The following is a 26,035-nucleotide window of genomic DNA, read 5'->3' as shown; positions in this document are numbered from 1 at the left end:
GGGGCAACACTAGAGAGGAATTGATGATATTACAATGACAACGTGAGATTCAAATTAAAACCCAGAGAGAGTGCGACGTTCTTCTCTAGCTTGGAAGCAACCCTTCCGCTTGTTTCTCAGCACTGGACAGAGAAAACATGAAAAAGAAACTTTGTGTCTTCTCCCGTACATTTCACAACTTCTAAGAGTAGATTAGTTGAGAAAATGGCTGAAAATTCATTCTATCTGACACAATGAAGCTGATCAAAGACAGCTTAGATTGTATGGTTAGCTTCACAGCCCATAAAATCGTGTTGGTTTTTTTTTTTTTTTTCCTAGTGTTGTTTGCCTTTAGCTTAGGTGTTATCAATCTACACAGCACTTGACGAATGACCTTGTCAAAATGACGCCAGTCAAAACATTTTTAGAGGAGCTCTGTTCAAATTTGTTATAAAATGCATTAGACGCAGACAAAATCTAAACAACAACTTTTCCCAGGCTTTGTTAGAATGAATGAAAAGGTAGAAAAGGGAACAGAAAGCGGGAAATGAAAAGGACTCCTAAGAAGATTCCAAATAATTGTGTTGCGGTGTTTTTTGTTTTTTGTTTTTGTTTTTTTAATATAAACATTGTATCGCCAGTTTTCTTATCTGCTGTATGTAATGAGTAAACAGGAGGAAAGTTTGGTGCTTTTCGAAGACATCCCCATATTCCAAATCTTGGTAGTCCAAAAGAAGGGGAGGGACAGAATGGTGGAGTGAGAAGCTCCAGCATAAAACATGTTTTCAACCTGAAGGCATCCTACTGCGTCTGAGTAGATTTTTTGAAATTTGAGTTCTGGAAAGAGGTCTTTGCTCCAATGGGGCAGATTGTAAACAGCGGGTATTGCTGCTTCCTCCTGGTCCCTCTGGAAGTGGACCTCTCCAGAAGCCAGAGAGAACAGACAGTAAATGGAATCATAAGTGTTAAGGCACAATTGTGCTACCAAAATGCGAACCCAAACAACTCAAGAAGAGAGAAGAAATGCTTGAAGGAGAGAGGAGAGAGGAGATCCAAAGGAGAGAAAACCATAAGAAGAATGCAAGAAAAAGGTGAGACACATATTCAGAGATATAAACGGGAGTAAGTTTGTGATAACTTTTGCAGTTAAAGGAAGCCTTGCAGAGAGGAAGTTCACGTTATGTGTAAGTTTCAGAGTTGCTTTAGAGGACACTGAGTCCCCGACTTCGAAACCCTGAAATCAAAACTGCATCTACTTCTTATTAAATATTTCTCTCAAGCACCATCGCCACTCCTTCCATCCAATAGAATTTTCTCCCGGGAGGATATCTCTTTTGGAGAATATGTACGGGCAGGCAAGACACCAAGTTAGTTCTAACACTTCAGGGGAAGCGTTGGAGGGCAATGGGAAAATACAAGTTCCCAGGAAATCTTCAGAGTCTTGTGTTCATAATTCCCAGAATGGAAGTATAAGCATGTGAAGATTCCTTTTTCGTTTCTTAACTTCCTTTTGTTTCAAGATAAAGGAATAAAAGACATCCGAAAAGTCAGAGAAAAAACGAAAGACCAATAAGATAGATGCCAATAATAAATAAAATAAAGTGAAAATTGGAGGTGTCAGATGTGGTTTAAGGGAGAAATCATCAGACTAGCATCTGGATCCTGTGGAGTTATAATCTCTCTCTACTCTTTCTTCGTTCCTGGTCTGTCCGTCTGGCTGCCTTCCTCTCTCTGTTTGTCTCTATAGACTGTCTGTGCCTTTTTCAGTCTGCGTCTTTCTATCTTGATTTCTACTAAAACACGCACACGCGCGCGCGCGCACACACACACACACACACACACACACACACACACACACACACACTTGTATTTTGTGCTGTCGTAAAACCCACGTGTTCAGCAGGGAGGCTGCCAGAGAGCAAAGCAGAAGAGCCGGGACGTGGCTGCCAAGCGCAGCCCCACGACCGGTCTGGGCTGCCGGGATCTGTCCCAGCCACCTCCAGCTCAGAGTTCCGACTGCTCCCTCCTCTGGCTTCGAGGATCCGTTACCCTTTGATCACCCTCACATTCCGCTTCTTTCCTCTAGCGACTTGAGATCTTCAGATACTGCTCTAAGGCATGTAACCACACACATACACGCACACATATACACACGAACGCACACACGCACTCGTCGTCTTCCTCCAGCTTTCCACTCCAAGTCCAGCACCCCTCAGTTCCCAGGTAAGGGGTGGGGGAGGGGTGTATAAACCGAAATTCTGGAATCGACGCCCCTTGAGAAAAGAGCACAGGGGATAGGAGGCGGGGGGCCTCGTGGGGTGGAGAGGTGATGGGAGAATAACGGGAGTGGGAAGGAGACTCCCTTTTTCCTGGACTGGGTGTTGAGTGGTCCTAAGTTGCTAAGTTCCGGTGGCTCTGATACTCATAGAACCTGGTTGAAGGCTCGCTCTTTAGTGGGCAGACTGGTGAGAGTGAAGAGTTCCTGAAACGCAGCTTTCTTCCTCTGGGTCGGGGGATGCAGGGTATGGGGTGAGGAGAGAGGGAACGGTTCTGCCTAGGAAAGAGTTTGGGGGAGGGCAAAGATGTTCAGAAGAACCTCACCAATTAAGCAATTACGTTTCCCTCTTCGCTTTGCTATTTGGAAGCAAACTTTCTACGGCTTCGGAGTTGGCAATGAGACTAGTAGGGGTGAGGGGATGGGGAAGGGAGGTTTCTGGAACTGTTGAGATAGTTGTAGATTGTCCGCAGAACTCTGGAAACCTTGACTCCTCTCTCTGAGCACTTCGAAACTCAATCCTTCCTTCTGGGACCTGGCAGGAGTGGGCTGGGAGCCGCACTTCTCTAGCTCTCTCTCTTCCTTCTTCTTCCTCCTCCTCTCCTCCCCAGCGTCAGCTTTGGCCATCCTTTTCCCAGTCTGACTGCTTTTCCTAAACTCGGCTCACTCTTTTCTTCCCTTCCCCGCCCCTCTTCCCCCAACTCCAGGCATCCGACATGCTCAAGCCCAGAGACCCTGGAGGTTCGTCCTTCCTAAAAGTGGACCCAGCCTACTTGCAGCACTGGCAGCAACTCTTCCCGCAGAGCGCCCAGCTCAAGGGCGGCGGCGGCGTCTTGGGCCAGCCGCCGCCGTTGCCCCTGCAGCCTCCGGCGCCCGAGCGCGTCGAGACCGTGGCCGACAGCTTCCGCCCGCGCCCTGCCTCCTTGTCCTCTTCGGCCTCCTCCGCCTCCTCCACTCCGGCTTCTTCCACCACCTCAACCGCAGCTTCTGCCTCTTCGTCCTGCGCCGCCGCTTCTGCGGCCGCTGCAGCCTCCCTGGCCGGGCTGGCCGCTCTGCCAGTGGCCCAGCTCCCGGTCTTCGCGCCGCTCTCCAGCTCCGAGGTGCTGCCCTCCGGAGCTCTGCAGGGCAAGGACTTGTGTGTCGGCTCCTGCTCCGGCTCCGGCTCTAAGTGTAGCAGCGGGGCCGCCGCCTGCGACAGGGGAGTCACTCGATTCCGCTGCACAGCAGAGGAGCTGGACTATTACCTGTATGGACAGCAGCGCATGGAGATCATACCCCTCAACCAACACACCAGCGACCCCAATAACCGTATGTAGCGCCCTCTCTAATCCTTCCCCTTCTCCCATTCTCGTAGGGCTTAGTTCGGTCTCTGCTGGGTGCAGTGGGCAAAAACGGCCTGGGAGGAGAGAATGGGAAATATCTGGCTCCTCCAATTCCTTGGTTTCCTGGTCATGCTATTGTAAAAGTTTTCAGGCACGGACGGAGGGTAGTGATGGTGGACGCAGAAGTCTCCCATGGTTTCCTTTACCTTCACTTACAACCAAAAGAGACTATCGCTTCTAGAATACATAGAATAAAGATATTTGGGACAGCCAAAAACTCAGCTTCCAGGACTTTGCGGGGACGAATACATAGGAGTTGGGACATAAGATTTGGAATGGGGTGGAGAACAACAAGTCTGAGAAAGGCTTGTCCTTTGCACCCGAGCAGGAGGGTTCATAATCTTTGAATCCTTGAGCTGGTGAGGAGTTGAGGACGGAGGGTGTGTACGGGAGTGCGGTGGTTGGTTAATGACCCTTCTAATCTCTTGGGAAAGATGGAAATTCGGACTTTTCTTGCAAATTCCTTGGTGTTAGTGGTTCGGAAGCTTCTTTTTTGGGGGCTTTGAGATAGCAGTGGGATAAAAGCAACTTTATTTTTTCAGACATTTCTGAGAACTGTTTTTTTCTCTTAGATAAAATTGTGGCAAACGCAATGGGCAGGGGATTACTTTGAACTTCATCATTAAAAAAGAAGAGAGAGAAGAAAAATACCTACTTCTCAGATGAGACAGGCAACCCCAAAGTTGTCTTTTCTTCGAATAGGGCTCGGGTCTGACCCCTTCCTGCATTCATCTCGGTAGTCTTGCAGACCTTGTTAGCGTCAATAATACCTGAAAGTTTATTATTGTTATTATTGTTGTCTGGCTAAACGTAGGACATTGGCATTTAATGTAAAAAGCATTTCCTTACCTCTCGGGCATATATGTCATATATCAAATTAACCGTCAGAACCAATTTAGCAATGATTCCTGGACAAGCAATTAAAATTTTAAAAGCATTTTGAGATTTTAGAGGAAAATTTTGAGTGATGACCAAAAATGGATATTGACTTACATCAGTTTCTTTTTGTTGAGCTCAGAACTTATCATAAGTTACACCTTTTGTTTATAGATCTTACAAGTGTTAAATATACTTCCAGTGACCTCTGGACATAATATTAAGAATAGGTTAAGAGGTTCTCAAATTGAAAGTAATATGAGATTTCTAAAATCAACATTTCTGCAATTACTATTTCATTTCCCTCTGTACTATATAAGAAAAGTTTAATATCATATTCCCAGCCCTCTTTCTATTATATTTTGTAAGCCGTTATTTCTTGAAGCACATTCTTACCTGAAACTTTAATTCGTTATAAAACAAACATTCATTAATAGATGATTAAAGAGTCAACAAATTCATAATTTCCATTGTAATATGTGAATCAGACTAGTGTTAGGGTACATAAATTTGATTATATTGATCAGTGCAAAATAAATAATGACTGTAGTTGGGGGAAAAGTGGGAAAATTATGTGATGGATATATATATATATATATATATATATATATATATATATATATATTTAAAAACAACACCCAAATCCAACAACTCAACAAATAGATATATTCCCCTTTTCTTGACTTGCTTCTTAGAGAATTTAAAAAATAAAACAAAACAAATAAAGCAAACAAACAAGCAAAAATCCCTTTCCATTTTGGTTCTGGATTTGAAGGCTCTTAAATTTAAGGGTGCAGAAAATCTGGCCTCATAAATAGAATCCTCTTAAATGAATCAAAAAAATACAACTTATGGTCACTGACAAACTCAGTAAGGAAAGTGTATCCTTTTCAAAGTAGTTCTAAAAATCTGTCAGATAAACCTTTGAAAGATTAAACAGTGCTTCAGAAAAAGCATTTCTGCTGAGCAAGTGGAATGAAATAATAATCGGACTCTGCTAAGTACTTCGTGGAGCCTGTAGTTTGTCTCCTCAGAAAATTGCCATAGGATTTTATGAAGAACATTGGAGCTTGATAACTGAATCCTCAGACTATGTTTGCTACAGGGTATTTACACACTTTTATTGATGTTCAGGATCAACTTAATACATTTTCACTAAGAGGAAACCTAGTCACCAGAAAAGGAAATGTTGTAGGGTCTTAGATTCTTCATTAATCTATTGACATTGAACATATTTATTGCCCAGATATCTTTTCCTTGAAGCTAAAGAAAATAATTATTTAAAAAATACATCTGTACTTGTGCTAATTTTTCTTTGGTTGTGCTAAAAGTATGGAAAGGACTTAATAAATCTTAAAGGGATCCCTTGCTAAATGCAAAGGAGAGGATGGAAGCAAGATCTAGCAGATAAATGGAAAAAGTACCATTTTATTAGAACAAACAGCACATCAGATAGTTTGCTAATTAAAAGACAATTGAGAAAGAAAATGGCAAGCTGTCTAGAGCAGTCCAGTGATTTGAGAGGCATGATTTCCAAGTTCGGGTTCAGGATCTTCCTTGAGCTGCGTGAGGTGGTTATTTCAAACAGTGGAATGTGTTTTACACTGATGAAGTGAGAAGTGATTGTTTTTAAATAGGAGAGTCTAAAGAAACTCAGAAAATCAAAGACTGCCAAATGTTTTTGTTTTGTTTTTTATTTCTGTACTTTCTTGGAAGGGGTTACTGGCTTTGGTGTGTCTGCTAATTGAAAATCCAATTTGCAAGAAGAGGCAACACGTGGATACTTAGGGAAGCTTTTAGAAGGATGCCCATGCTTGGGTTGTGAAGAGATGGGCTGGGGATGAAGAGTGAGGGATACTATTTTTATATACAGATTTTCTTTTGTTCTGTTGTTATATCTCCATTTTTAACAAAATGAAAACTTCAATTCATTGTTTCATTTCTATTATTTTTTAAAGTAATAGTTTTTTACCCTATATACACATTGAAAAATAACTTCTCTGAATTATATTAACAAGTGTTGATTGTTTCCCATAGCATAGATAGTCATTAACACCTTAGTTTTGAGGTTTGGTATCAGGTGACAAATGAGAAGTTTGTTATGTTTACACAAAACATTTGAAAACTGGTTCTATCCAACCAACAGATCCCAACCATTTTCTATGTAGTCTAACTCCTTTTATAATTGTTGTTTCTTTACTAGTTGAGTGCATAAATCATACATCAGTTCATCACTTTTCCACTCACTGTTATTTAAATAACACTTTTATAATTCATTTAGGCTTATGTATTTTAAAGTAAAGATTTTATGTTGTCTCTATTAAATGAGACTGTTGCTGACTCATAACTGTTGTAATTCCTGCAAAACTTCCCTTTTGTTTTGGTTTTAAAATAAATTTGTATTGTAAATAAATAGAACCTGAATTCTACATGATTTCTCTTGTTAGTGACTCAGTGTTTCAGAATAACTTTTTTTTTTGCTAATTTTTTTTTTGTCTATCAGTACCATAAAACAAAACAAAACAAAATTTAATATCTCTTTGAAATGGGTTTTCCATTATTAGTACCTAAACTGGAAAAATTAACTGGTTCATTATTTGTTGTTTTGCCTTGTTTTTAAAAGAAATCAGGAATTACCATGTGACTTAAGCACAAATATCTTTGTAATTTTAAAGAGATTTTTAAAAACTTGTTTTCAGTCCTATATTCTCCCCACTACTGTCTCTGAAGAACATGGACTTTCAGCAAAATTGAATCACTGGGTGTATGTGGGAGTGATTGTAGAGATTGTGCGCAGACATGGGGGACAAGGAAGAGGTTAGAAAATAAAAAGCAAACACTTATTTGTCAAATTGTCAGGTGACAGGGAAGGAGTAAAATGACCCTAAAAAGTGTGAATATTTTCTTATCCCCTTGTAGCCTATTCCTTTACCTTTAGGGGAAAAAAAGGCTTTCATTATGGATGTATTGATAACTATTAATCATGATGCAAAAAACAACCAAATAATAAATTTGTTAGGTAAAACTAATGTTACCCACTCAAGTAGCTTGTATAAACTCAGCATACCAGTCAATTAATGGTAAAGCAGTGTGCTTAGCTTTAGAGAGACTGATCCCAAGTATCAGACATTTGCATTTGGAGTTGTTGATTTTTGCTATTGTTCTATTTTTTCTTTTCTCTTCTTTTTTTGTGCGAATGTCCAGAAGATCTGATAACATATATGATTTAGCTATTTTTATATCATTAGTTATCCAGCGCCCTTAAACAGAATATATAGCCATATATTAAGTTGAGGTTAGAAAAGGTGGTGACTGTTTATTTAAGGTGATAAAATGGTCCATCAGCAGTAATCTCCATCGATATGTGCCACAAGGAGATGAAGGATGAGGGGACAAGCCACAATTAATTGCCCTATAGTTTTGTAGAAGAGAGTAGAGCCAGCACAGACCCGGCTTCGATCTTCTCTCTCAGCTCCTATTCATCATCTCTACATTGTATATGGGGGTCTCTTAGGGGCAAGGGGCAGTAAGGTTTATCTACACACAATATTCTCTCAACCCAGGCTACTCTCACTCAAATTTAATTTATTAGTAGTCATTCAAAGACAAATAAAATCAACATTTCCTCTCTCTCAAATCTTCTGCTACTCTTCCTTTATGTATGCATACATAAATATACATATTCACATACATATGTGCATAATCAGAGGGAGGTTGTTATCCTAAAGCCATTTTGAAGGAGGGACCACTCCCTTTTATCTTCAAGTGTAGGGTTATGTTTTATTGTTTTTCAAAGTCTTTCCAAAAGACCCTTTGAGAAATAATGATTGTTTGAACTACTCTCATGTATGCATTTTTCCTTCTCAGAGAAACAGCTCTCCTCATTATTTCCCAGATAACTTGTTCTGTTGTCTGATTTCTAATTTGAGCTTCATAGAAGTGAACCTGTGCTTATTCAAAGGAAAATGCCAGACATAGAGGAAGGGATAGTGGGAGAAAGATAGTTAGGGAAAATGAAAGTTGTGATGGAACTGAAAACTAGGACAAGGAGCATAGTACCCAAAAGTCCAAAAGAAAATATTTAATAGCAAGATACCAGTTCCTCTCCTTTACCCCTCCCCCCCACCCCACCCCAAGGAACCCCGGAGAAGTAAAGTGATGGAGAGGAAGGGAAAGCATTGATGGCTGACATTGAGGTTTGGTGAGAAAGAGAAATTGAGGAAGACTACTATATTATACAGTGCTCCCAAGGGGCAAATTACTTCTCTCCAATGACCTTTTCCCCTCCCTTCTCTACTCAAGTGCACAATGGACACCCTTTAAAGTACATATGCAAACACACAAAGAGATGTCATGTGGAATTCTCAAATACACAATGTACACATACATCCAGTTTATGCCACCTTATCCACCTAGTAGAGACACTGAAGTCTTCCTGTTTCTCTTACTCTATCTCTGACTCTCTATCTTTCTGCCTGTTTGTCTTTGTTTCTCCCTGGCATGGAGCAGTAGCTGCCACTCGGCTGCATGCCTGCAGCTTTTGCTGGGTATCTGTGAAGGAACATCCAAGGTCTAGGAGAGGATCTGTAAGACTGAATGTCTCCTGGATCCTGCTGGGTCTGGCTTATAGAGACTGGCCCCTGAAACAAGGGCTACTGGGCTACTGATAGAGTACCTTAAATAGTCACATAAGATCTATAGCTTGGAACCAACAAAGCTTAGGTCTTCACTCAGACTGGTGCTTTTTGTTCTGTTCTCTTGGGACCTGTCATTCATTCATTTCCATTAATGCTTATTAATTAACCTTGCTTTAACATCCAAAGGTGACAATAAGTTAAGGAAATTGAAGGTCATGGTGGAAACAAAGAAGCTTACGAAGAAGAAAAGTTTACCTCTTATAAAGAGATTTTTCCTTTAACAATATAGTAAGATTTTCAGTCAGCCTAGTAATGAATACAGTTTAAAATATTTTTGAGATGATAGGAAATCCAAATTCAAACAAATAAACAATCATAAACATGGTCACTTTTCTAATGTATCTTTGTGAACATTTGGATTTGGTGAGCATAGGCAGAGGTGATCTTTATAACCCACATATTAATTAGATATTGCGAGAGGCATTCTGCACTAGATAATTAAACAAAAGGACATATTCTAGACAGAAATAGGGCCATGAACTTCATGTTTAGGAACTCCTACTGAAAGAAACATCTTTGAACATCTTTGGATTAAAGTGGCTTTCAAGCTACATATATAAAAATGTCTATCTTTCAAAGTCAAGGAAATTTTATTCATAATATTTTTATGTCTACAACCTCTCTAATTATAGAGATACCTTTCTATCTGTCATAATTTCCATGAATGAGAATATATATATTTTGGCATATCATGCTTTCTTAGGAGAAGTGTACAAGGCTTTCCCCCTAAGTTTTCCTATGGGTTTTCACAGATGACATACTTGAAAACACTTGGATACATCATTTGCTTCCATAGATTCTATTTTTTCCAAAATATATAATTAGCTGTTTCATGTTAAAAATCAGGTATCATCAAGTTCCTCTAATAATATAAAGTAAAAAGTAAAGTTTAAATACCTTCAACAACTAAAGAAATTTTATAATATGAAAAAGCAAAATAAATCTTAATGTGTTTTAATAGTATTTGGCCAAAGTTTCCCCCCTCCCTTTTCCAAATCCTACTATATAACATAGAGCTATGAACTGTGATTTCACTGCTATAAGTAATTCTTATATGAAGAGTGTCCTATCAATGCAGGTAAATAACTTCTTTGTAATTTATAGTTTTAATGAGTTGCTTAGAGCACTGAAATGGTAAGTGACTTGTCTAGGATCATGCAGTCAGTATGTATCATAGTCAGATCTTGGACTTATGTTTTTCTGGACAACTGCCTCTCACTAAATATTCATATATCATAAATGACAGTAATACATCATGTTATAGATATAATAATTGAAAAGTGGTTGTGTTACTGATTCAGCCACTTTCCAGTTCTCAGGAGCTTTAGTTTCTCCTCTGCAAAATCCTATTATTGTTTCCATCACATGTCACATGGTGATGCTGTGAAGTACAATATGGTGGAGATATAATAATAACCTACATTTCTCTAGGATTTTAAGATTTACAAAATATTTTACCCAAATCAATCATATGAGATAGGTATTATAGGTATTTTTGGTGCCAGTTTTATAGTTGAAGAATATGAAGCTTCAAGAAGTTCAGGGATTCTCAAGGTCAGGTAGATAATGATCTAATACTTTCCCCATAAAATACACTATCTCTCTCTACAGATTGCTTCTTGGAGATATGGGGTGTATGTGTGTGTGTGTGTGTGTGTGTGTGTGTGTGTGTGTGTGTGTGTGTTGCCATGAATTTTACATGCATTTAAAATCCTATTAAGTCTCTTGATTGGTAGCTGAGGCACATAGCTTTTGAAATTATTTTATGTATCAATATAGTACAATAGGAAAGATACTGACTCTGGAGTCAAATGATCTAGATTCCAATACCATTTCCCTACCTCCAGCTTCCTATCTCTGTGACTGTGAGCAAGCCACTTACCTTCCCTGAGTCTTAGTTTCTTAACCTGAAAAATTAAGACATTAGGCTAAATTGTCCCTAAGATCTTTCTCGGGTCTAGATTGATGATTCTACAATCCACAAAATAGTGTGATATTAGTTGTGTTGGAAGTGAAAAGGAAATGTGTCTCCTATATCAAATGTGTCTACTGTCAGTGATTCAGGCTGTCTGAGGAGGGAACACTAAATATTTTTGCCTTCAACATAGCCTTATTGAGTGAACCAGAAAGGGAAAGTCATCTAAGTAACTCCCTTGGGTGATTTATTTTTATTTTCATGGGCAAATTGCCTTTGCTTATTGTCATTTGTTTTTTAGCTATTTTTTTTTGCTAAGGTGCTGAAAGATCTTCAGATTCTGAGCATTTAAAAAAATTTACTAATGTTATCTATTTATTTTCCCATTCATATTTTTATTTTAATCTGTCCAAACATAAGATTGTGGGAATGAGGCAAAAGGATCCCTGTTACCCAATCCAGACTTCAGTTTTTTCAACAGCCCCCAAAATAGTTATTCAGATGAAATATTTTCATTCTATTGAGTCTTGGTTTTGGACATAGAAATCTAAATTTTTTATCCTATTTATTAGATTTCATATTTGCCTATCATACTGACACAGGACTCATCTCTTCTTCTGAGGCAGAATATGAAATATGGCTGGCCCAATGAGATTTTTTTTTATTTTCTACTTGCCTTTTGGTAAAATCTGGGCCCCCAAAAGTCACAGAACCTATTTTATGCAGAGAATGACTGATTGAGAGGAAGATATTTCTGCTGAGATGTCTGTGAGACATATAAAATAGCCCCAATGAGGTAATCCTAACTTCTATTTAAAGAAGAGAAGAAACCCCAAGAAAACAGCAATTTCTTTTTCAAATTAATGAATTATTCCTTCAAAATGTCCTCAGAAAAGGGAACTCATCATACTTTTTAGCTGAGTAGCTGTAGGTCAGGGGCCTTCTAAATTTGTTAAAACAATTTAAAGTGATTGATCCATTTATCAAGCACCTTCTATGTGCCAACCACTGTGATAGACTTTGGATATAGAAATACAAAATTGAAACAATTCTTATTTATCCCCCTCCCCCACCTTTCCACAAACTTAATGACTGGAAAAGTAAAAACAGAAGTTCTTTTGACAAATAAATTATAATGTGAATTCAGCTGCAAGAACATTGAAAGCAATATAAACCATCCAGGGTTTATTTTGTTAAAAGTTATGTGGGGAATGGTGATAGTTTGACTTCAATTACTGTAAATTTCAGCAATTGCTGCATCATCTTAATCTTACTGAGAAACATTTAGGGCATTTTACCAGAACCTGAGTACTGTTGCTTCCCAAGGAAAAGTGACCCAGAATGAAGTTGTGAACTGCCTTGTGTGCTTGTTCAGTCTCCATAGTAGCTTCAAACTCCTAGCACAAATGGATAAGAACTCAAGAGCTGCCCAAGGGTGCTAGGTGACTCCTTCAATAAAGATTTAATAATAAGAGCTGGTATATAAAATAGTGCTTAAAGGTTTACAAAGTGCTAGAATGACTCATCTGATCTTTAACACAACTCTGGGAAATAGAACAAAGTTTTATTATCCTCATTTTACAAACTAGGAAACTACATTTTACATATTAGAAACTCAGAATAGGAGTGGGACTGACCCAAGCTCATACATTGAACTCTGATGATAAAAGATGATGACATCCAATTTCTCTGAGCATAATTTGTACTGTTGGGTGCAAGTTTACCTCTCTTAGGGAAGGCTATGCAGACAGGATTACAAAATCAAAGTTCTCCTAGGGACTGGAAAAGTGGGAAAATTAAAATAAAGGATATTGATTCAGGGACTCAGGGCTCTGGAGCAGCTCCCGAATTCAGTTTGTTACCTTCTGGGGTTAGTAGCGCTAAAGTTTCTTGACATTTTGATTGTCGATATATCAGTCTGGGTTGGAAGTCTTGTCTTTCTCCTGCCTCAGTGAAAGGTGAGAACAGGGTATGGATAGAGGTGGGAGGACTTGACTTAGAAGTATTCCAGGAAAACCAGAGAAAGGATGAGGCAGGCTCGGAGTTGGCTGGCCCCAGGGGCTGGACTCTCCAGTGCCTGGTCGGAAAGTGGAGGGGGCTAGCAGACCACACGTCTCCGTGAAGCCCATTAATAACCACAGAGCTCTCGAAGGAGACAAGGCGGCCCCAGCCCCCTGTGCCTACTTGCTCCCAACTGGGCTGGTCTAGAGGTTGCTTGCAAAACCCCCCAGGACTTCGGTAGAGAGGGCGGGTGCGAAGTGAATCGGAATGGCCCCAAACAGAATGAGGTTTTTGGTGCGCTCTGCTTCTTTTCTAGCCTGAAATTCTTCCTCCCTTCTTCGCTCCCCCCCTCCCCCGTCTCTCTGTCTCTTTGTCTCTGTCTCTATCTCCGTCTCTGTCCCTCCCCCCCTTCTCCTTCTCTGTCTATCTGTCTTTGTCTGTCTCTCTTTCTCCTCCCCCCGCCCCACACTATCCCTTTGAAAGAAAGACAATTTGTATATCATGAATGGACTATGTTTTTCACTCCTCCAGGAGGGCTCCAGTAGGAGTATGTGGCCGCAGCGGCGAAAGCAACAGTAGTTAAATTTTATTTTCCGGGTGAAAGAAAGTATTCCATCTTCCTATAATTCCCTGGAATATTTCATTACTCTATCTAATTTCCGTAGATGAGGGAAGCAAAGAAGAAAAAAGTTCAATAGTTAAAACAAGAACAACTTGAAACCCAACGTTTTCTTTAAACCTAAAGAGTTTACATTTCTTCCTTTAAAAATGCTTTGTTCAAGTATTTCACATGAAGCCGAAGACTCATTAACAAGCATAACAATACTCCTACAATAACCCCACAATTGACAGAAATGACTTTTTTTCCGCCATCAAGGACCGGTATAACAAACTTAAAGGGCCAGAAAGAACTAACCAAAAGCAGACCAACCACTTTTTAGTTCTTGGAGTTATATTTCTGAATACCAAGTTGTTTGACAGAACGGTTTTCCAAGACTGGGGATCTTTTCTTGGGTAGCAGAAAAGATTATAGTGCAGTCAAATAGGGCTCTTCAGGGCCTTTCCCTCACTCCCTCCTTAAGGGTATATTTTTGATTGTAAGAGGAATCAGCTTCAAAGCTTTAAAGAAAGAAACAAAGAAAGAAAGAAAAACTTAAAAGATCTAGTTCCGATAGTGATCAATTTCACTCTATACCAGTTACTGAGACTCCTAGTCTAAACTCCAGAGGAAAGATCTCTGAATTTCTTTAAAAGTGCAATTAAGCAATGTCGGCAGAAACATCTATTGCCATCTCCAACTATGGAAAGTCAGAGAGAGATAAGAGACAGAGAGACAGAGAGAGAGGAGGAAGAAAACAGAGAAGAGGGAGGAGAGGGGGAAAGAAAGGAAAAGGGAAAGAGAAGAGAGGATTGGAGGGAAAGAAAGACAGAAAAGAAGGAGAGAAAACACCAGCTTCGACACTAGTTAGGATGCTACACTCGAGGCCTAGAGAGGGTGAAAGTCTCAAGCGCAGCAAATATTTTCTTGTTGACACTTGGTTTTTAGATCACTGAAGTTCCGTCAATAAAGCATTTACTCCAGAAGCTGACCAGATTTAGAGCAACCTCAGTGCCTTCACAGTCACAAAAAGAAAGTATCCAAGTCTTTCCTTGGGAAAGAAAAGGGAGAAGGTGCACTATTTTCAGTTCAGCGTACCCCAAGGCAGAACTGTTCGATCTTTTGGCTGGGGTGGGAAGTGGGGTTGGGGATACGGGTAGATAGAGGTGAATAAGCTTTTTAGTTAAACCTTTCCCTTTCTCTCCTCTCCCTAACCCCTCTGCCCTTTTTTATACTCCGCAGGTTGCGACATGTGCGCTGACAACCGTAATGGCGAATGCCCCATGCACGGCCCCCTGCACTCCCTTCGCCGTCTGGTGGGTACCAGTAGCACGGCCGCCGCCGCACCCCCTCCAGAGATGCCCGAGTGGCTTCGAGACCTGCCTCGAGAAGTGTGTCTGTGCACCAGCACTGTTCCAGGCCTGGCGTATGGGATCTGCGCTGCACAGAGAATCCAGCAGGGCACCTGGATCGGACCGTTTCAGGGAGTGCTTCTCCCTCCAGAAAAGGTGCAGGCGGGAGCTGTCAGAAACACCCAGCATCTCTGGGAGGTAAGCTTAAAGGATTCTCTTTAAGTTGGCTGATTTGTTTCTTGTTGTCTAAAAGTTGTCTATAGTTAATTGAATGGAATTGATCCCAATGTAGTCACTTCTACTGGGACACAATAAGCATAGAAAGGATGGAGAATAGGTTTTCCTAGTTGGGCATGTACGACTTACAGTTGCAGGCCTTCTGCTCTTCCCTCAAGAGACAGAGAGTGTTAGAGCTGGAAGGGGCCTTAGCAATCATCCATCCACTCATTTGACAAATGAGCAAACTAAAGGGAGGTGACTTACCCAAGACTTGACTCTTGACAAAAAAGCCAACAGCTGCATCTCAAGTCTTCTGCCTCTTAGCTTCCATTGTGGGACAAAAAATAACTTAGTAAAACAATAGGTCTAAGGCAGGAGTTCCCAATCTTTTTCTTTAGAAAATCCCTTGGATTGCTGTGAACATTCTTATACTTCCTATTCATATTGAAAAGAAATTAATTCTAGAATTTTTTCATGCATATGCACATAAACAACATGGAAGGATTTTTTTCCTCACAAAGAAAATTCTTTGGTATGCAACTTTTTAAAAGTGTCATTAAAATGTTAAGTTTTATCTGAAGACAGTAAAAGAAATAATGATGCTGTTCTGTTTCTAGTCAACCAATAATTTTATTCTTAGTTTTAAAAAGAAATACTTCTGTATTATATTTGTCATTCACTCTGTTTCTTGCTTTGAATCTGATTGACAACAGGACTGAGAATATCTATTCACAGAGATAAATTGTCATAAATGTAATTAAAGCCTTGTGAGCACATTTAGTAAGAAAAGGATCTATTTCTCCAAGGATATGCTCCAAAATTTATTTCATTGATTGGAAATCATTGCTGCTGATTTTTTTTTTCCTAGTGCAATATGAAAATTCTTTCATATTCAAACCTTATTCATTTGGTTTTGGTCAGTAGAAATGATTTTTTTCTACTGCCCCTAGTTTTTCAGATGCAACATAACACTATCACTCTTTCCCACTTCCTCCTTACTATTTTTTTAGCTAACAATACTATATTGGGGTAACTTTATAGAATAATATAGCTATTAATCAAATATTCATTGCATTCCCTTGACAAGCTTCTTATACCCCAGGATGGGAATCCTTGGTAGCAGAAGTAATGGTGAAATCCTGAAAACTGACATTAGATAACCTTTCTAATAAATAAATGTTTGTTTGGTTTCTTCTATATTCAATGATCATTTATATAACCCTTTAATATTTACAAAAGCCTTGCTTCAGGTAGGTAGTATGCAAATGTCAATCTCCATTATAGAAGAAAAGACAGAGATTCTCCGAGATAAATGACTTGCCAAAACTTGACTGGTAGTCAAGATAAAGGTAGTCTGATACAATGCTAGATTTGGAGAGAACTCAGTTAAAATCCTAGCTATACCATTGATTTTGCAATAATACTATCTAAACTTTTGTTTCTTTATCTGTAAAATGAAGCTTTTTTTAAGACAAGATGAACTAGAAGACTCCATTAGGTTATCGAAATTTGTGATTCTATGAACATTTGTGATTCATAGAATTCTATGAAGCATTCAAGTTTATATCTCCTTATTGGGGTTTGCTATTAAACAATCTTACCCTAGACTCTGGAAGAGAGCAAAAGGCCCAGTCCCTGCCCTCTAGGAGTTTCCAATCTTATATCACTAACTTTATTATTATTTATCATGTTGCCTGGGGCACTGTGAAATTTAAGAAAAGGAATATAAACTATGTATTTTATAGGAACTGAGGGATGGTGGGATAATAATAGAAGTTCCTTTAACCTGAAGACTGAACCTCCTTGGTGTAATATGGAGCATATTGCTGAGCTGCTTACACATTTAACTAGGTCTGCCAAGATGACATACTGTTTTATCTTAACCAAATAGATTGTGGCCTAAATAGTCTATCCTATCCACAAAAAAACTTGCACCTGTGTGTTAAAAACATTCTATCTAGAGTTAACAGGAATAGCATCTTTGAGCTAGCTGTCTCAATCAAGCAAGGTCCATGAGGAAAGGCTTGTGTAAAGACATTGGTGTAAAAAGTGGGGGAGGTTCAATTTGTATCTGGATCATAACAGCTGGGTCACATATGCTGTAACATCAAGGAGAAAAAAATCCTTGATTAAATTTCAATCTTAAACCATTGTAGAGACAGTGTTTTTTATTTTTATTTTTTTTTTTACATTTTTAACATTGACTATAGGTTTTAGAATTAAATAAAGGACAAAGTTTAAAAAATAATGTTTAGGTTACCATATACAGAGAATCCTCAAAGTCTTGGTAATATTTTTAAGGTTCAGTAGCTGAAAACTACATCAAAAGGTTTGGGACATTTTGGGGACATTATCATTGCAAATGATATTAAAATTATTTCTTTCAAAGACATTCTTTGAGAAAAGAGGGAAAGGAGGAAGATAAATTGTATTAGTTAAGGAAACTAAAACTGACGCTAAGGGGAAAATCATCTAATTATCTGGATTTGAAACATTTCTTTTTTGGTTTTGGTTCCTACTCTAATTAAGTTTTCCTTAAAAATAATAAAAGTACTTTTCAGCACTTTTAATGCTATTGTGACATCACAAAAGTGATGATACCATAGTTACAGATTTACCAAAAGTTTTCTAAGGTTTTGCAACATTTACAATGGTGATAATTTAATTATACAGATTTACCTTTTTCTGAAAATGTCAAGCCTGAATACTATTATTTATGCCTTAAATTTAGGGATTGTATTTCTAGTAAAACATAGGGCAAAACTGTGAACATAAAAAAATCCCATTTGCTGTTTTTATAGAAGGCTAGAACAGCTGGATGTTCATGAAAAGACATCACACATTTAGAAATCAATAACAGAGTATAGTTAGAAATATAGATGTTTAATGAATATTTGTTGAATTAAAAACCCTCATTTTCTGTACAATAGAAATTGTTTTAACAGAGATATTCAAGAACATTTCATCTGTATTTTTAGTCTTATTAAGTACTTGATATTGGGTTTGGAGAAGTAACTCTGTATATGACATAAAAGTTATATGTGTTTGTGATCTAATTGTAGACCCATAGTCCTGAATTCATTGATATTTAGGGAGCTTATTTTCTTCTTCCACAATAGCAAGGTTTGTATAGTTGTTTGGTATAGTAAGAATATGAATATTTCTGATATTGTCATGAAGTTGTGGATATACTTGAAGTTTTAACTATAGTGGCAGTACAGTTGGGCAAATTATCCTGAGGAAATTTGAAAACCTATAAAAAAGATGGTATTATGCAGTAGTATTCTAATGTCTATTATGAATAGATAATAGAATGCTGATAAATATTTAAATATTTATAACACAGTGTATAATAATGACCGACATGAAAGATTACTTCTGATTAATAGTAGTTGTAAAATTTTTCTTAATCATTTAAAATATGGCACATATATATACATATATAAAATCCCAAGCATTTTCTGTAAATCATTGGTTATCTAAATCAAATTACATTTAACACCAGAAAAATCTCAGATTTTGGTTTTATTATTCAAATTTTAGGTTTTTTCTTTCAAGCTTGGATTCTCTTATAAAATATACTTAAAACTATTTAAAAAACTAATCAGTATGTGTCTGTAAACAAATAAGAAATTCTGACACTAAGTGCTTTATGACTCATGATATAATAACCCATTTTTAACATAATCTTTTAAAATATCTTTCATCCTAGCAGGTCAACATTAATACACACATATTTATAAAATATTAACTTTATATATGTATGTATCTTCTCGTGATTGTCTCATTTAAGTCATACCTATAATTCTGCATATTTTTCAAAGTCCATTGCAGATGAAAAAATGTCTTTAAATTAGTAGCTCAATATTTAAGTGCTGATGGATCTTCTGGGGGTAACTTATCTTTATTTCAGTACTGCAAATGGATTTCTAATATTTTTCCTACAGTAGTAGGAAGTAGTTGATAGATTTTTGTTTCAATTTACAGTTCATTGTTTTCAACATAGTTGGGTTTTATTATACAGAATAAAGACTTATTACAGAAATATTCAAATTTATATTAGACATTGCGTTCTAAATTTTTTTGTTTTCCTGGTTGTAATAAATAGATAAAGTGTTTTCGTTGACATAAACACATATTCAAAGACTGTGTGCTTGGTTAGTTTGGTTAGTTTACTAGAGAGCCCCTATCATGCATTTTAAATTTTCTTTGCTCATAACCAGTGCTCTTTGAATGTATATCCATTCAGAGTGTATTAAATACCATTCCATTACCTGACCACATGCTTTCATAACTATAAAAGATCATGGGGAAAGAAAAAGGCCAAGACAACTTCTTGTAGTTTAGAGAGATTAATTCTTCATAATGCCAAAAATATTACTCACTTCGGTTGTTTCTTTTTCACTTTGACTCATTTCAATCAGACTCATGGTTTGCTGCTATTTAAAAAAATATTATAAACTCGGGCTGTTTAAAACAAAAATAGTCTAGGGTGAATTAAGTAAACATTCATTTTGGTAACATAGGCTTTTATTCCAACAATACTTGAATGCATGATAACATTTCTGGACATTTGGAAGGAATAAGAACACTTTTTCCTTTTCCATTTTTTTAAATAAAGAAAAGAGAGACTTTCTCAGCAATTAGGTCTTATTGATGAGAGTGAGATAATTTTTCCCTAATGTGTTTTCTAATGAAGAAGTGGAAAGGCACATTTGATTCCAACATATATGAAAACATTATCTCAATTATTAATGTGTCCTTTTTCCCTAGGGATAAATTAATCTGGTTGCACATGGTTTCCTCTTTCTGCTTAACATCAGAATTTAATAAGACCAGACTTTTGGAATGTATACAGGGAACACTTAAAATTCTATTGGACTAAAATCCAGAAGTTTAAAATAAAATAGCTGATTAAGATAGGTTAGTATAGCTAAAGCTTTTCAACCTTGAGTTAAGTTTGACAAGACATTTTATCAACAATTGGTGAAATAAATTTTACTTCTTTTCAAGATGAAGAATTATTTTGTTAACTTAAATGATGTTGAAGCTTATTAAAATTACAATCATGGTTCCAGGGAAAGATTCATTTTTATAAAATTCTTCATGTTGGGTGAGCAGATTTTAATATTTAATTTTCATCTATAATAATGATAATTTATCTTTTCTTAAGTAAACCAAGGTTATATGGACCATTGGTTTGTAGTCTTATTTATGCTTTGACTTTGTGACAAAGCATTTTGACTTGTTTTATTTTTAAATTAATGGATTATTTTTTATCATTGTCTCTTAATTTAGGTTACTATCTTAATAAAAAAACACTTTAGTATATATGGTTATATAAAGTAAAAGCAAGGTTTTTCTTATTTTTAAAATGCCATTTAAGTGGCAGTTTAAAGTACTAATAGAATGAAGGGAAATGACTTTTTTACACTTTACATCTACTTTGTCAACTCAGATCGCCAGATCTCATACACTGAATTGTTCCCATGAAAATGAATCTATGCATAGATGAAATCTTGAACTGAAGAACTTGTTCCAGTGACAGAAAGTAAAACTGTACAGATTAAAAAACTCTGTATTGTAATGGTTTGTTTCATCAAAATACCAGAAGATAGTATGTTGCAGCCAGAATTTATATTACATTAAAATTATGTTTTTCTATAATTCAATATTGAATATTCAAGACTACCTGTCATGTTCATGAAATTCAAATAATTTGTTCCTTAAAAGTAAACCATAGTAATGTTACTATTGTATTTTAAATTATGCAAAGTAACAGCTGGTGTAGATTTTTGGCTTTGCCTCATTTGAGGAGAAGATGTCTTTTTCATTGATGCCTGTTTGATAGAGTGAATATTTTGTAGTTTTACATGGACTGTAAAACCATCTGCTGCCTTTTGGAAAGATTTCCAGTATTGTGTTGAAAATATTAATAATATAAATTGGATATTTAGGGGTGTACCTTTAAATAAAATAATTAGAATTAAACTATTCATATGCTTTTAGTTTATATATTTAAACCAAATAACCAAATAATAAGTTATCCTTTATTTCCTTGAAGAGAAATTAAAGAGACAGAGACAGACAGAGACAGAGATAGAGAGGCAGATAAAGAAAGAGATGGACAGAGAGAGACAGACACAGAGAGAGATGGACAGAAAGGGAGAAGGAAAGAGAGAAGGAAAAGAAGAGGGAAAAAGAGGGAGAGGGAAAGAGAAAAGGGAGGGGAGAAATAGACAATTTAATAAACTTTAATATGTGTGAACTTGAGTTGTAGACATTATCAAGCCTGAGGTTTTCAAGGTATATTAATCAATTAATATTACATATATTTTGGTAGTTGCTTATTTGGTAGTATTTTACCTTTGTAAAGAAAAACTTTTACAAGCATATTTCTGGGTCCATGACCATGGTTTCTTGCCGCCCACCATTATGTCATATCTTGTATATTTATCTTGTTTTCCACATTGACTCATTGTACTCCTATCCAGCAATTAAAAAAAAATCAAAAAGCCAAAGTTCTTAGGATAGATGAACCTTAAAAGCCAGATCACATGAGCGAAATAAATAACAGGGGTATGATTGCCTAGAAACTAAACTATCAGGTGTCTCTACTAATATCATTCTGTAACTGAGTTTCATTTTAATTACTAGAAAATAGTATTTTTATTATCTATAAATCATATATCTTTGGGACATTATGATAAATTTTGTCTTTAAGACCAATGGATTAATAATGCATACATAAAATGAAATATTGAACAAAGATATCCCAAACAACTACTATCCAAGTTGGCACACCTCATGACAAATATAGTTTGTAATTGTGTATGGAGGGTAGTGCATCTACAACAAATGAGATGACATATACCAATTAAAATACACATTGCTTAGCATCAGAAAGACATAATATCATTCTTTGTCAGGCTCCCTATTTCTCAGAGCTGCTTTGAGCACCTTCCTCTGTCCTCCCCTTTCTTTTGGTGGGTTTTAAATACTCTAAGATTTCACGAGTTCAGACATTCTTTGTGTATTTACACAAGAAATACAGACTCTTGTATAACTGCTTAGCATAAAAGCCAGAAAATCCAGAGCAGCGTCCACTCTTTCCTTATAAGTATTTGCCACCTTTCTCAGATAAGTTACAGAATTCCATTATCCAAATTGTTACACATACATGTGTGACAGAGGTTGACCTTTAGTCATGTCAATCCTTTTTGTGTAGGCCTCAGGCTCCAGCCTAATGGCTCAAAGCCTGATTTACTCACTGTAATAAGGGCAGGAGGTCGAGCAATTGTCAGGCTGCCTGTTCGTACTCTTCTCAGAGCTTGGTTGAAGGCTGTTAACACAAAGCTTTTCAAAGTGAATTTACAACCAGCACCACTGACAGAGGCCAATCAGTACACCATAAATGTCAGGTTAGTGAGATTGAGCAGTAAGTAAAGGACTGACAGCAGACTATTGGCTGAAATCAATTGCTTAAGGTTTAACCGAGAATAGCAATTTGTGTGTAACCGGGTTTATGAAAAGAGCTCAGATCGTCCAGTCACTTTCCGTGTGGATTATATAGACTTACCTGTTAGCAAGAACACATCCCCCTTGCGGGGCAGTGTTTCTAACTGTATCCTCATGGCTGTGATTCATGATTTGTAAGTTCAGAGCAGTAAAGTATGCTGGCTCTAGAGTGTAGTTTTTTTTTTTTTTTTTTTAAATGGGGCAGTATAACACTGAAAGGAAAAAGAAAAAAAATATGGGGCGTCTCAAAGAAACTGAATGGGGGATGTGTCAGAGACATAGCGATTCAAGGAAAAGCAGAGCTTCAGCATTGTTATGGATGGTGATTCTAGGAGTGTAATGAAAAATTTCTGTAAAGATGGGAGCAACCAAACCCCTCCCTTTTACCATTCCTGAAGCTTTAGTGAGGCAAAATTTTCACAGAAGTCACTAATGACTGATTATGCACCAAGGCCCTGAATATCCATGAGATGTAGTTGCCTAACCAGACTGAATGCTTTTATCATTTTGTGTAATGACAGACTGGACAACAATTCATTTAGCTCTGGCAGCATCAGCATTAAAATGTAGGGATCCATTAAAATGCTGTATGCAAGGATTTATAAATTAGGCAATTTCCTTGATTATTGCAATCATTTACAAAATTGATTGTTCTGGTGTGGTATAGACAGGTTTCAGCAGTGATCATTGACAGCAAGCACATTCTCTGATATCTATAGCCACTGGTCACTAAACTAGGTCACACATCTATGGTTCTGCTGTGCTCGGTCTCAAGGTCAGTTGTGCATTAAAATAAGTTCACAATCATAAAGCACCATATCTGTAAAGGTGACCTGAGAAGGTTGTGCATTAAAATAAGTTCACAATCATAAAGCAGCGTATCTGTAAAGGAGACCTGTGAAGGGAGCAAGGATATTTGTAGATTGTCATTACATTTGCAAAGTTGGTTTTTTTTTTTTTCATTGACCATAATTTGTGTTTGTTGATGACCGCCAGTATTCAGTGAAGTTAGCAGCCCACTTTCTCTTTGTGCCCCAAATTGAAAGGAAATAATTTTTGCAAATTACAGTAGTAAATATTTATTTGATTGAAGATCTAAAAGTCAATAATGTATGTTTTTTTTTTGGTTGTTGTTTCTTAGAGTTCTAATTAACCGATAGATATATTGTAGAGTAAGTTGATTTTTGGTCAATGATTTCTACAAGGTATAATAAAGACATTGTTACAACATGAAATGCTTGAAATGCTAAGTTTTTTTCTTTACTCATACCCATATGATACATATACTCAGTGCTTAATCACTAACCACAAACCACAGGGTCCTTTGTAGCTGTGAAAAAATCAGAGATGGGGATATTAAACATTTAATTCAACAGATGCGTATTCAGTGTCTCCGGCTTCTAAAATATGTAGTAGGCTCAATTCTGGCAATTTCAAATGAACCATGCAGTTTATACTTACCTAAGACTGGTTCCCTATAAGTTTTATTAGGCCATCTGATTAAATATTTTTTACTTTGCTTCTATTCTATTCTTCTCTGTTTGACCATGAGCATTTTTCATCTTTGAGAAGTCTTCATAAACTGGGGGCATTGAGCTGATAGAGTCCTTCAATACTGATTATGTTAGGACCAAGACACACTTTTTAGAACATCTTAAATGTGAATATGCACATTATCAATATGTGAGGCTATATTTTCTAGTTTGAAGAGGGAGTGAGAATGGAAAACTTCATGGCATTACAGTGGCTCTGTTTACTTAGGTATCTGTTATCTTAGTATCCTAGAGTTTACTTTCTTTTTTTAAATATTGTCAAAACTGGGAATCTGCATCATCTATCATGTTAAGTAAGGGTCATTTGCATGTATCTAGCATAATATGAGAACTTGTTTTATTTCAGCAGGACATGCTAAATCTTTCCTGGCTTTTTCAGTTAAATACATGTGTATGACTCCCTAAGGCTGCCTCTGATTGTACTGTGGTTTTTCACAACATTTCTAGTTTCATTTGTGCTTGAGGCACTCTCAATGCAGAGTTTTTCCTGGGAATACCTGCATGTTTAACTAATAACCAAAGAGCCACATTATCCACAATAATGAAATACTGAGATGAAGCTTATTCTCCTCAAACAAACAGGGTTTTCCTTCCTGTGTAAGGACTATAAATTGAAACTGCCTCAGATAATGAAGTGTCTTCTGCAAGAATGCTTGGTGTAATCTAATTCAATAGGAACTTCTTAAGGGTTTTTTAATTGGAATCAAATTAAATGTAATCAAGCCATGTTTTCTGTGTCTGGCAAAACCCTGAGAAATAACTATTGTTAGCCCACTTGGGCATTCTTATTTTTTTCAAAGCACAAATAGCAATTAGTGTTAATTCTTGATTATCCATTCTAATGGAAGGGAGCTGCCACATGGAAGATCTTAAATGACAGAAAACCCCCAAAAATATTTATTTCTATGGGCTTTGGAATACGTTGCATATACATAAATAAAATAAAGGGTAAAAGTGTCTGTGTAATTAATCTTTGTAATTATGTTTGATTCAGATTATTATTAAAATTAATTCGTGTTATATAAAATGTAAAACCTGTTGGATGGAAGTGGGGTCTGGGCAAAGTCTAGAAGCAAGCAGGCTCAGCAGCAAAAGAGAAACAATTTTAGGATTAAATATTTGACATATATATTGTCTGAAAAGTGGAGAGGCTCCGCTTTGTATTTACAATGGACTTTAAATCCATATTTAATTCTCACAACAGGTGTGTGTCCAAGTATTATTATCCCCATATAATAAATGAGGGAAGCAAGCTTGAAAATGCTAAGTGGTTTGCTCATCAACATACAGAGTAAATAGCAGAGCTTAGATTTGAACCCAGCCCTTCTTCTTTCATATCCAGTGTTCTTTCCATTAAATCACAGCTGCCTAAAACTTGTACCAATATTTCCCTAAAGCAATAAAACAACTTAAAAACCCCCCACAGATCTATAAATGGTAATATTTCCATAATATTATCTGAAATGTGTTTAAATGGGGCAGTCATGGATAGATTTTGATTTTATGTCTAGCTCTATCATCACAACTATCTATCTTTTCTTTTGGGAAATTCTAGGCCTTCAGATATACTGATAATACAGAAGTAGTTCTGGTATTCTCAGATATTTTCCAGCATGTTTTGATAAGAACAGTGTTTTCATTGGCTATTAGGAATGTTCTAATGATTTCCA

At 36.9% G+C, this 26,035-nt stretch overlaps 1 protein-coding gene across 4 annotated transcripts in view; it reads left to right on the top strand.

Moving 5' to 3' along the window:
* Positions 1 to 913: 913 nt before the first annotated feature.
* PRDM6 (PR/SET domain 6) overlaps positions 914 to 26,035 on the top strand; it is a 157,877-nt gene continuing 132,755 nt past the window's right edge. Inside the window, exons 1-3 of one of the 4 annotated variants that reach the window (XM_074281504.1) lie at positions 914 to 1,070; positions 2,962 to 3,562; positions 14,966 to 15,273. In XM_074281504.1, the coding sequence (XP_074137605.1) occupies positions 2,971 to 3,562; positions 14,966 to 15,273 (900 nt within the window). In that variant the 5' untranslated portion in view covers positions 914 to 1,070; positions 2,962 to 2,970. Of the gene's footprint in view, positions 1,071 to 2,075; positions 2,203 to 2,418; positions 2,509 to 2,961; positions 3,563 to 14,965; positions 15,274 to 26,035 lie in introns of those variants that run through there. The other 3 variants (XM_074281501.1, XM_074281502.1, XM_074281503.1) reach the window with 3 other exon arrangements.

Source organism: Sminthopsis crassicaudata, chromosome 1, assembly GCF_048593235.1.
Source record: "Sminthopsis crassicaudata isolate SCR6 chromosome 1, ASM4859323v1, whole genome shotgun sequence".
In the NCBI taxonomy this organism is placed as follows: domain Eukaryota; kingdom Metazoa; phylum Chordata; class Mammalia; order Dasyuromorphia; family Dasyuridae; genus Sminthopsis; species Sminthopsis crassicaudata.
This window is presented reverse-complemented; position numbering and strand designations above follow the sequence as displayed.